Source organism: Triturus cristatus, chromosome 3_2, assembly GCF_964204655.1.
Source record: "Triturus cristatus chromosome 3_2, aTriCri1.1, whole genome shotgun sequence".
Classification (NCBI taxonomy): Eukaryota; Metazoa; Chordata; class Amphibia; order Caudata; family Salamandridae; genus Triturus; species Triturus cristatus.
Window position 1 is genome coordinate 302,305,914 of NC_140584.1, and position 12,231 is coordinate 302,318,144.

Here is a 12,231-nt window from a genome sequence, read left to right on the forward strand (position 1 = left end):
TGTGTATTTAGTTTAGGTGGGGATTAGGTAGAATTAATGGATTAAGATTTTGTGAACAATTGGTTTCTTACCTGAAATTCTTATGGTGGAGATGTATAGCTTCTGGCCAAACTGTTCAGGCCAAACAGGCAATACCCTCAACCTGCAGACCCCATACCTGGACACCCTGAGCCCAAGGATTAAATAGCCATAGTGATCATGTGACCATGGGCCAACAGGAACCTTAGCCCTATCAATCAATCAAAACCTTTTCTCTAGCAACCAATCAGTAACTAAACTCCAAGCCCCATGACCAGTGAAGCCTAGCACAAGGGGTGAATCTGAAACCCTGTAAAAAGCCAATAAAAGCTGTTAGTCTACAGATCATGTAACCTCAAACTGAATGGAGGCCTGCTAGTCTGACTCTGTGCCCAGGCCCAATCAGTAGGCCGGAGTCAGATGATGTTCAAAGTTGGAGGAGGGGGCGGGGGTCACTGCTTCAGTTCACAATCTCCTTGGTTACAGACTGCCTCAATACACACTTTCCTGTTCTTCTTCAAAATCTGCGGGTGAGGCCCACTTTAAAGTCACTAAACTAGGTTTTCATGCACTTTGAAAACCTGCTCTTTCATCCCAAAAATGAGTTGCTAAACTCACTATTAACCACAATTGTACCACCAGAAAGCAGAATAAAATACTCTCTACACACTCAAGCTAGAGATTGTTTTCAGTTATTTGTCCATTTTGTAACCTTGGGTGGGGGCATATTTGCATTAAGGATACTAAAGTGCAGTGCATGGATGAAGGAAAGCAATTTAAACAGTTGTACACTCACAATGTAAAGTTCATTTACACAACAGATGGCAGCTTTTACCACCTTTCAATCAGCCTCTCTCTCTCTGGGCTGAGCACAAACATTCTGGGGCGATGAAGGGGGAAGTTGGGGAGGTCGGGGGAAATGTGATGGTATTACAAATTGTACCAGTGCTATGTTTGCTAAAACGTCATGTTTACTGTTTCTAATCAAAAGATTTTTTTAAGCTCTGAAAACAAGAGAAGAGCTTCCTGCATGAACTTAAATTAAACAAGCATTTACAATGCAACGGTCTCGGCAATATTATAGGTAGATCTATTGGTATTGCTCATTATTTTTTTATCATTTTTGTATCCCTAAATAAATGGCAGTCATTTCTATTGGCATTAGCTTTTTTGCATATGTGATACCTATTGCATTAGCAGAGAGAGAGTGAGGTAGTGAGATAGAGAGAGTGAGGTATTGAAATAGAGAGTGAGGTAGTGAGAGAGAGTGAGGTAGATAGAGAGTGAGGTGGTGAGATAGAGAGAGTGAGGTAGTGAGAGAGTGAGGTAGTGAAAGAGTGAGGTAGTGAGGGAGAGGGATGTTGTGAGGTAGTGATATATAAGCATAGAGTGATGTTGTGATGTAGTGAGATAGAGAGAGAGGTAGTGAAAGAGAGAGTGAAAGTGAGTTAGTGAGATAGAAAGAGTGAGGTAGTGAGATAGAGAGTGATTGAGGTAGTGAGCGAGAGAGAGTGAAGTTGCGAGGTTGTGAGCTAGAGAGTGAGGTAGTGATGTTTTGAGAGAGAGAAGTTGTGAGGTAGTGAGATAGAGTGGAGTAGTGAGGTAGAGAGAGTTATGGAAAACACAAATTATCTAAGGTGAAGATAAATATAAACGGGACCTGCAGCGTGGACTTAGATGGCCATAAGGATTTTTAACGTAGTTGTTGACGACTTAATCAGTATTGTAGAACACGTCATCTGAGTTCACGTATCTGCATGTATAGCGCCAAAGAACATTCTTTAAGTGTTCGCAGAGAACAGCGCTTCTTCGTTCAAGACCTCTTTAGTTTAAAGTTATTTATGTGGCAGCCGGGAAAACGCGCTTTTGAGCATGTTCTATTTGTGTTTATATTTACTGCACTCAGATTGTCATCTGCCATTTTGCAACAGTAAATGAAAAATAAACAAATCTGTGGCTGTGTCATTTCCATGAAGTCAAAAGGTTGCACAGGCACTAGGGTAACCAGATCTTGAGAACCAAAAACCGGGACATTTGGGAAAAATAGGACTACAATTTTTCATCCACGGAATGGCGCAGAATGACAGCTGTCATCAACATAGGATCACAGAAAATGTATTAAGAAAGTAAATAAAATGTCTTTTTTACAACCAAAATCATACCTATTAATTACATTGCTTGCTTACAACCCTTGCAAACTAGCAAAGCTTTAGAACATCCAAAAAGCCTCTCACTGTTTCCAGTCAACTGCCTCTAAAAACCGGGACATGAGCCAATATTGCCGAAATCGGCCGGGGCAGCTGGTGAAAACCCGGGACTGTCCAGGCAAATCCAGGACGTCTGGTCACCCTAACAGGCACCCAAAAGGCAAGAACTAATTGGCTTTGCCAACACATTAAGACAGTGGTAAATTTGATTAGCTGATGTAAGGTGTGCACTATTGTTGCCTATTCTGTACCTTTGTTAGACAGAGAACCGTGTTATAAAATGTGGAAAAATATTTCTATTTTGCAAAAGCCAAAACGATTGTCAATTGCATTCTTATTAGTCTTTCCGCGTCATAGTTATGGCGGAACCCGTTTCCTGAGACGCTGTTGGGTGTTGTACCTTCATATGCTGTTCCTTAAGATGGCCACCGCGCTGTTGACTTTAGTCTGTGATAGAGGGTGGGGCGGGGTGTTACAAGCATCTACGGCGTGTCAGCTGAGGGAAGGCTGGACTACAAGTCCCATCAGTCTTTCATTTCCAGCAACTTGTGAAGCCTTAGACCAACCAGAAGGCTCGGCCAGGAGTGGGGAAATACAAAGTCTTCGCATCAGTGGAGTTGAAAATTAGGGAGTTATGCGTGTTATTATTGCGGACACTGTTTATTTCCGGTGGAGACTGGAATATACTACCCTTTGAAGAAGTAAGGAACTGACACACGGATATGAGCCTGCAGTTAGGGGGATCTTGCGGTCAGACACAGGAGCCGCCTGGTACAAAGAGGTAGGAATCGCAAAGATGGAAAAGAAAACGATTAGGCAGATTCTCGGTATCTGAGGAACAGGGATAAAACGGGCACCAAAACAGACTGCTGTGTTGTTAAGAAAAGAAGGTGGCTTAATTAATTCCCAGTGGACGAAGCACTTGGAGAGTTTGACGTGGCACGCTTTCACAAGTTCTCTGAGAAGGCCGACGATTGTCCACGTTAAACTTTAACAAGAACACCACTGCCTTTCTCTGAGGTGAAGCAGAAATGCCTTGGAGAAACGCAGCGGTGGTTTCAGATTCGGGGGCGTGGCTAAAAAGTGGAAAGAACAGCACGGAACACGCCCCCGAATCTGAAAAAGACGGAGCCTATTTGGAGGGACGGCTCTCTCCTCCAATGGCTGGCCTCCGTTTAGGAAGCCAGCCAATGGAGGAGAGGCAAAAAGAGAGGCGGGCTAAAGAGCCACTCTCAGAAACATTAAATCTCCGACTTCCGGTTCTGCCTTCGGCAGACCAGACGGTCCTCGACCTAAAAAGAAAGAGCAGTGGGGCGACACTCCTCTGCCTGCCCAGCCAAATTCCACATCGCCAAATGAGTCCGTTATCATGGTGAACATTTTGATATCGCTATAATAGGCCCAACCACTCAACTCGGATATCATCTTTATTGAGAGAAGTGAGGCAATACTGAATAGTAGAACATTTGTTATTATGTCCCATTTAAGCATTCTAAAATAAAGTGTTATTGAAACAAGAAATCAAACATCACAAGTGGAAATAATGGTTTCAGGGCCAAAAGGAGTCCCTAGCTGTGAAAATACCAGCCTCATACTGCAAACCCATCCAAACAATATAACAACGATAAGACATATGTTTTACCTTTTCTAGAGCAGGCAAGACATTTTATGACAAAATAAAGGATGACTTTCAACTAAAATAGGTGTGGCATTTCTCACAAAAGTGGACCAATTACGCTGTCCACGCCATAATTTGGATCCATTAGTAGTGACAAGAATATGTGAAGAGGGAGTTGGTGACCCACATGATTGCTTAACTCTAACAGCTAACTTGAAGTTCAGTCAGGTTTGAGAGACCACACATTTCTATACTTCAGCTCACCTCTGTTTTCTAGGAATAAAGGCTAAGAATGCTAATCATGGATACGTACAATAAGATAAATAATATCAGGGCCAGCGCTTACAGTATGTAAGATGTGCAGTGCTGAACAGGGCTGTGTGTAATGTTTCTCAACCAGTGTTTAACTCTTTGTGATGACCCGACGTTGGCATAGTTTATTTCGGCTTTTAAGATTAGATAAAAAGCAGAAAGGCTGAGGGTAAAAGTCAACCCTATTCTGGTGAGATTGCAGCTCTCCGTTACAACTTTGTAGGCGTGGGGCAGGAGGAATGGGGATAATTATGTAAAAGATGCCCCTTTCATTATCTAATTCGGGAATTACTTCTAATGCAATATGCTTTCCAGAAATGCCCTGGACAGTCAAACCATTAATCTTATGCTGTGTTTCTAAACTGAACTACCTGGGGCCATATTAAAGTGGCCCGTGGCCATATTACGGAAAGTGGCCCGGGGGCATAACAGGCATGTGCGCACAAGGGGCACTTTCTATTACAGAACGGGCCACAGGCGCTTTTGCGGCCCCTTCTGTAATACTGATAGCGCTGGTGCACATGCAGCATCAGACAGTACTTTAAATGGAAATACATAAGTGCTGGTACTGTATGCTCAGAGTACTTATTTGCTCATGAGAAGGGCCAGTACTCTCCAATTAAATGTATTGCAGCAGAGTTGAAAAGTGGACGTACTCTCCTTTTCAAAGTAAAGAAGTGCAAGTACTCCGTACAAGACAGTACCTGCCCATTTAAAGTACTTGAGGCCAGCGTTATCTTCAGAGTTTGTTCCTCATTTGCGTGGGGGTGTGGCCCCATGTAAACGAAGGAATTGCCGCCTGCACAGAATAACACGGAGCAGCTTTGATCAGCCGTTCTGTATTTCACTAAAGGCATTCGTTGTAGCAGGGCACGCTGTGCCCATTTGCACCCGCCGCACATGTTTAAAGGCACCTTGAGTGTTAGATGAAACCAAATGAGAACGTAACCAAATATTAAACTCTGAATTTCTTAGCTTTTAGGTCTGACTACATGGACTGGCTTGGTAATGCTCAAAATAGTCCACTTGATCGAGGCTTATGACAGCAAATGATTTTGAATCCAGAGAAATCTATGCTTCCTGTTCATCAACGAGTTAGTTCTTGAGCAAACAAAAAGAAACATTATAAATGTCTTTCGTTATCTTAAGAAAAGGACAACATGGTCTTATACGGACATGGAATGAAAATGAAGTACCTTAATTTGCCGGTTGATGAGGTCTTGTGCAATGTTTACTTTTGCCATCTTGAATGGAGCAGGTAAGAGGATGCTATACCAATTCCATTGTATGACGGTATTCCATCGTTGCTCGACTCCACCAAAGAGACATTACCTAAATCACAAGGAAACACCAGTGTGAGTGCTAACATTGCTGGGCGTTCTGCTCACAAGACACTACACTTTGACAGAGAAACTCAACCCTGAATGCTAACATTACAGATGAGCTCTGTTCACAACAGAGTGTTTAATCTGGCAAGGCGATAGTTATCACACAGTGAGAGAAAAGCAAATTTGGCTTGTTATCAGGCGCATTGCACTGGCCATTTTGAGGGTGGGGGTAGCAACACTCAACAAATGAAGACAAAATAAAGCAAGCAGTAAAAAACACCAGACTACAGAATCCAATACTTATTAAGGCCGCATGACCCTTCTGAGCCTAATATTTGCTACCCAACAGAATCCAAGATTTGAGCCAAGAAGGGAACACAGTGGGACAAAGAATGCAGTCATGCCAGTCTCCTCCAAGTACTACAGGCGCCATCCTTTAAAATAGGTTTATTCTGGCCTACCTCCCTCGGTGCCTCCTAGATATCGATTTATCCTCCCAAATCAAGTATATAAAAGGATCACAATGTCACCTGAGAGACCTGGGTCCACACGGCGTCTCACAGCAGTGCCCACTGCCCATCTCGTCTGCTGAATCAGTTCTAGAAACTCACTTTTCACATGGCCTTAGCACCCTTCATTTAAATTGCTTTTACTGGTTTTCGAGAACACAAAATACAGTGAATCACAGAACAGAGGAAGCATAAAGGAAAAGGGATGAGTTAGAAAGTAGTGAATGAAAGGGAGCACGCCCTTTTATCACTTCTCTGGAGACAACAATGCTCATTATATTCCTGGTTGTAACATCAATGGTTGGTACTTGCCCCACAAACAAGAAGTAAGGGAATCCATTTGTTTTGTTGTCTTTTAGAAAGGCATTACTTTACAACATGTACTTTACTGTAAATTGCTGGTCAAGGCAATCTGGAATTTTTTTTATTTGTGGCAATGATGGGGAAAGCCAGCCTTCTGTGAAAAAATACAAAAGCCTATCAATTTTACCCAAACAACTTCTGATATGAAGGCTGAATAATGTTCTTTTACTTCGGATTCTTTATAAAGCTCGTAACTCACCAATTTCGTGGCCAACACCATATCCACTAGTTGTAAATAGAAGCCTGCTGAGTGATAGGTTAAAAGAAATGTAGTAGGCAAAGGAAAACACACACTTGCTTCTTTCACCCTCAAGCAAGAAAGAGTGGAAGAATATATACCTTACTCCGCAATACAATCACAACGCGGTCGTTACAACGACCATGTTGTTACCACGCAATGCAATTACATCTACTTGCAGTAGATGGCGCCATAAAATTAGAAATGTATAATTTACTATTCCAACTCCAGCCTACGTAACAGTGGGGAAGGTGTTGGAATAGTGAACTATACTATTCCTTATATTAGAGCGCCATCTACTGCAAGTCGATGTAATTACTTGCGTAGTAATGGCACTGAATGGTAACAATGCGGTCGTTGTAACAACCGCGTTGATTGTATTGAGGAGTAAAATCCGCGATGTAAATGTTGTTTCCCCTCTAGAACCTGAGACTGAAAGGTACCAAAGAATACAAACTGGGTTAATCCTAGGACAAACAGTCCAGCAACACGGCTTTAATTAGCCTTAACCTCCTCTAAACTGTGGCAATACTAATAATATGGAACATTGTTCAAAACAGATGCTGACATCCAGCAACGGCCTAATCCCTCGCAAACTGAGGCAGTAGTACCCTTACTCAAAAGGGGACTGATCCCTAGACCTGAAAAACATGTTTCCACATAGACACTTAGTTCCCAATGCACAACCCATACTCACCTTAAATACTTACAGATGAGAAGTAGCTAAAGTATCAGCCCACCTTAGTTCCTGCACATTGCTGTAGTAGATTATGCTATACACCCTAGCTCAAAGTGCAATATCAACCACAGAAAAAGGCTACCACCATGTAAAACTGGGCTTTGGCACAGCCACAGACCCTTACAATGCATTATTTAAAGTGCTCTATAATTTGTTTGTAATATTATATCCCCTTCAATAACATGTGAAATAGAACAGACTGCTCTATATTCACATAAATCAAGACCGATTTAAAGGGAGTCGTAGAATACTGCCTTTCTACTAACACAACTCGAGAATGTTTCCATAAACTGAATTCATCTCCCCAAAAAAGCAGGACAGGTACCAGATACAGTGCAGTCCAAAACACGTTGTACACACCGATATCCCATTCCTATGGAGCAGAATGCATATAAATAAAGTTACTTTTAGGAACTTATGCCTAGATGAACCACCAATTAGAACGTACAACACCTAACCTCAACAACAAGTTGGACGACTACCAAAAATACATAGGGAAGACATTCTTTAACAGGAAAATAAACTTTCAGTTATGCAACAGCAAACATACCAACTAAAGTTAAGGAACCAACAACTGTGTACAACATACATGACATCTCTATTTACCTGTGGAAAAACTCTCAAAACACATATTTGACCACAGCCAAGACACTGGCTGCTTTTAGGGATCTCAAAGAACGCCCCAGGTAAATGTACTGTGATGGCATTGGTTTCTGTGGAGAGAAGGGAGAGTATTTTAGATGACAAGAACGCCCAAAGACGGTGCCACTGGAATTATGCAAGTCTGCAGTGGCAGTATTTCCAATAGAATTGTGCATTTTCGACATAATCCATCGCTTGCTGCATAATTTGCAGATTTTAAACAAAAACATTTTTTTTTCATTTCGAACGCATCAAAGGTTCCTAAAAACGGAGCGATGTGATGCATCGCAGTGGAAGACCCTTCACAAAAGTTGACTGGTCACTTGTTAGTTGCTGTATTTGGGTGTTAAATTAGTACGAATGGTGTGCCCGGTCCGTGTTAACGCCTAAAAATATGAAGAATAAGGATGTAGTTATATTGCAAAATGTGACACATTATGCTACAAGAAAATGCAAATTATGCAGTGTAATTTAGACAACCCTGCAGCTTGCTTCTCCCCTGCTGCAGAATTCCAGTCGCCCTGCCCAAAGATTATAAACCAGGTGTCTGCAACAAGGAGCTGGGAAGGTACTGGTAGCTCTTCAACTACTTATAAGTAGCTATCCCGTGTGCAGCCCATCCTACTCAGAGGCACTGTGCTGAATTTATATGCATATACCAAAACTGAAAAGCATGTATTTGAGACATAAAGGTGTGTATATTCAGAACTCATTGGCTGATGTTTGGAGAACTAAATTTCATTTTCCAAAATATATTTGAAGATCAATGTTTGAATGATAAATGAAGCAGCGCTGGAGAGACTTATTACTAATATTATCTTAGTGCCAGGGGCATTGCAGCCATGGCTGTCAAATATTAACCATGTAGAAGCATTCCAAATTGATAGTCTTTTTTTACGTTACTGCTGTCAACCCCTGCCTGATGCACTGAGGTGGTCACTGCTAGCAATCTTGCCTGCAGTGGCCACTAATGTGTCTTGTCTGATGTGCTCACTATTACAGTACTAATAATATTAATAGTGCTTGATGATTTTCATTGAAGATAAGTATCTCCTATTACAGAAAAGTTTGGAGACCCTTGCTATAACCCAACTTCATACAACCAACAAAGGAAACTTGTACCAAAGTGAACATCAGAGAGAAGAGACACAAATCTCAAAATGGACACAGACTGCTGTAAAACTAGTAGAAGTTGTGCACTAGTAAAATCAGCACCTTTCATGACAGAGATAATAAATGCAATCAGCGACTGAAGATCAACTGCAAACAGCTAGTCAAAAATCCCACGAAGAAATACAAGAGAATTTCAAGTATTCATTTAGATTTTATTCTACCAATCTCCAAAGCTTGCGGCAGAAGTCGGTCTTCTAAACTTTTATTCCAAGAACTTCCTACCTGCACCTGAAGACACTCAAACCAGAATATCCAGATGAACAAATTACTTGAGCAAAACCTTTTTCAAAAAAGACCAAAAAAAAGTATGTCTTGTTGTAGCCAATTTAAAATTGTCTCGTTTCAATCCTCATCAAAAATACAAATGGTGTTCTCAGTAAATACAACAAATATGAAAGACACCCACCCCAAATCACCTAAGGGTAGTGCTGCAGTCTGTCGGAAATTCCCACAGAATAGTGCATACAGTAGGGCGCATTCACAACACTATATGCAATAACTATCTTAACCTCTCCAAAATCGAAATCTTTACATGCGGAAAGTGGGCTTCATTTACTTTGGTAATAGGAATTTGCTAAATCACCCATGGTAATCACTAGTGTAAAAATTAAGATTTTTTTTTATATAAATCTTTTTATTAAGGAAACGCAAAATAACAATACAACAAAAACAACAACCTGAAAAGGATTAATCGTCAGGATTAGCACATCACATAAAATAGACACGACATATAGGACTAATGAAATCAAAATAAACAATACAATTAATATTATGGGCACACAATGACATTAAATCCTTAAAGTGAGTCCTTGTCCACATTATATGGGTCGTCATCCGCAAAGGGAGTACATAAAAATACTCTGTGCTAGTTCCATGGGCCCCATATTTTAGTCCATTTGCCTGGGCAGCCTCTGCTCTCGTATATCACCCTCTCAGACAGCATGCACCAGTCCATGTCCTCATCCCAATCTGTGCGTCGAGGTGCGACTCCCCCCTTCCATGTTCTGGCAATGTTACGTTTTGCAATGATACAGCTCAGGGAGACCCATAATTGTTCAGTGCAGTTGAGGTCAGTTGCATCCCAGATGTTTAAGATAGAGTCTAGGGGAGGGTTCTATTGGTTTCTGACATATTCGGGACATGGTGGATAAAATCTCGTTCCAATAGTGTTGGAGAACTGGACAGTCCCACCACTGATGTAGGAAAGTACCCAAGGAGCCAAAATCCCGGGGGCAGAGTGGGGAGGTTGTCAAACCCATTTTAACGAGTGCTGTGGAGGTATAATAAGCCCTGTGAAGTATTTTGAGTTGTATAAGCTTAAAGCGGAATCGGATTGCCACCTCCCTAGGAGATGCAAGGCCTCCCTCCAATCCTCGTCCGGTATTTCCCCTATGTCGTCTGCCCATTTCATGCGAAGTTTATCGAGTCGTTCCAGTAAATTGTTAAGTATTTTACGGTAAGTTAGGGAAATAGCCTTATCTGGGAGGTAGTCGTCAAGGAGCCTGTTTTCTAGAGGAGATGATACGGGTAGATTGGAACCCTTGGGGATGGCTTTATTTAATGCACTACGTGCTTGCAGGTAACGGAATGTTTTTCCCTCATGCAACTGGTACTTTACCCGTAATTTCTCGAATGGAACCACCGCACCCTTCATGTCCCCCACTGCGGAAAGACCAATCAAGTCCCACTTATCAAACCCAGGTAGACTCGACAGCATACCCAATTGACAGGACACCAGCAATGGAGTAACTCGCGAGATTTTACCATTCCAGCCTAGCGCAGCAGTGGCCGCGTGCCAGATTGAGACTGTGGTGGAGGTGGGCGTAAATAATGATAGTTGCTTAGGCCCTCCATATAGCACCCTCATATAATTGGCCGCCGCCATATTGAACCTATCCATTCTATACGCTGGGTTCGTAATGGGACGGTGGGCCCAGTGATTGAGGACCACCAATTGCGAGGCCCAGTAATATATTCTGATTGCAGGAAGAGCAATACCACCATCGTACCAGCTGCGCAAGAGTTTCGTCAGAGCGATTTGGGGGCGTGCCCCCATTCCATAACAATGAATGGACCTCGGAATCAATTGTTTAAAAATATTGTGGTGAGACAGGGCGCATAGAAAACGGGGAAGTGCCATAATTTTGAAGAGGGTGGCTCTACCAAGTAAGGTAAGTGGCAGTGCCCTCCAATGTCAGCCCGGAGGCGATGCAGGGGAGAGAGGAGGTTTTTCCTGTGAAAGACATGTGTGTCTCTCGTGGCATAGATACCCAAGTAGAGGAAGCCATTCGTGACTATGCTAGCCTTGCTACCTGAAGGAAGTCGTGGGGGGTCTCCACTGAGGACATAGATTAATGACTTGTCCCAGTTGATGGTGTAGCCCGAGTATTTTCGAAAAAGAGAATATGGAGCATCTCATGGAGCGAAGATCGTGGTTTGGCCAAATATAAAAGAATATCATCGACATAGAGGGATATTCTGTCCGACTACTCCGGGGTAAAATTCAGGCCACAAATAGAAGGGTCACCTCTGATCCACACCGCCAAGGGCTCCACGCCAGAGCGAAAATAGCAGGGGGCAACCCTGCCTCGTGCCCTTCCCCAGCTCAAAAATCGCAGATCTGCCACCATTTACCGAAACGCGGGCCAAAGGTTTGGCATATAATAAACATACCCAGGACATAAAACGTGGACCAAAGCCGTATCTTTCCAGAGAGGCAAGTAAGAAAGGCCATTCCATCATGTCGAACGCCATTTTAGCGTCCAAGGACACGATCACTGCGTCTTCTTGTATGGTGGAGGCTCTGCCCAATACTCCGAAGAGGCGAAGGAGGTTGAGCGCCGTGTTTTTTGTGGGCATAAAGCCGGATAGTTCAGAGTGTATTAGTTTATGGAGATGGGGCGATAGGCGAAGGGCCAGATGTTTAGCTAGGATTTTGACCTCTGGGTCGAGGAGGGAAATAGGTCGATATGAACCGCACTGGTCTCAGGGTTTCCCTTGTTTGTGGATGACAGCAATATTAGCCAAGTGCTGTGTCTCGGGCAAACTCCCATGGTCTGCGCTTTCATCATACATACGTATCAG

The 12,231-nt window shown here is 42.6% G+C and overlaps 1 protein-coding gene across 8 annotated transcripts in view; it reads right to left on the reverse strand.

Annotated features, from left to right (window-relative positions):
- Positions 1-12,231, reverse strand: part of WDTC1 (WD and tetratricopeptide repeats 1) — a 475,018-nt gene that overhangs the window by 418,985 nt on the left and 43,802 nt on the right. For 4 of the 8 annotated variants that reach the window (XM_085647700.1, XM_085647694.1, XM_085647697.1 and 1 more), the window contains exons 2-3: positions 7,939-8,045; positions 5,352-5,487 (exon numbers count right to left, since the gene is read on the reverse strand). In XM_085647700.1, the coding sequence (XP_085503826.1) occupies positions 5,352-5,399 (48 nt within the window). In that variant the 5' untranslated portion in view covers positions 5,400-5,487; positions 7,939-8,045. The remainder of the gene's footprint in view (positions 1-5,351; positions 5,488-7,938; positions 8,046-12,231) is intronic. The other 4 variants (XM_085647701.1, XM_085647696.1, XM_085647699.1 and 1 more) reach the window with 1 other exon arrangement.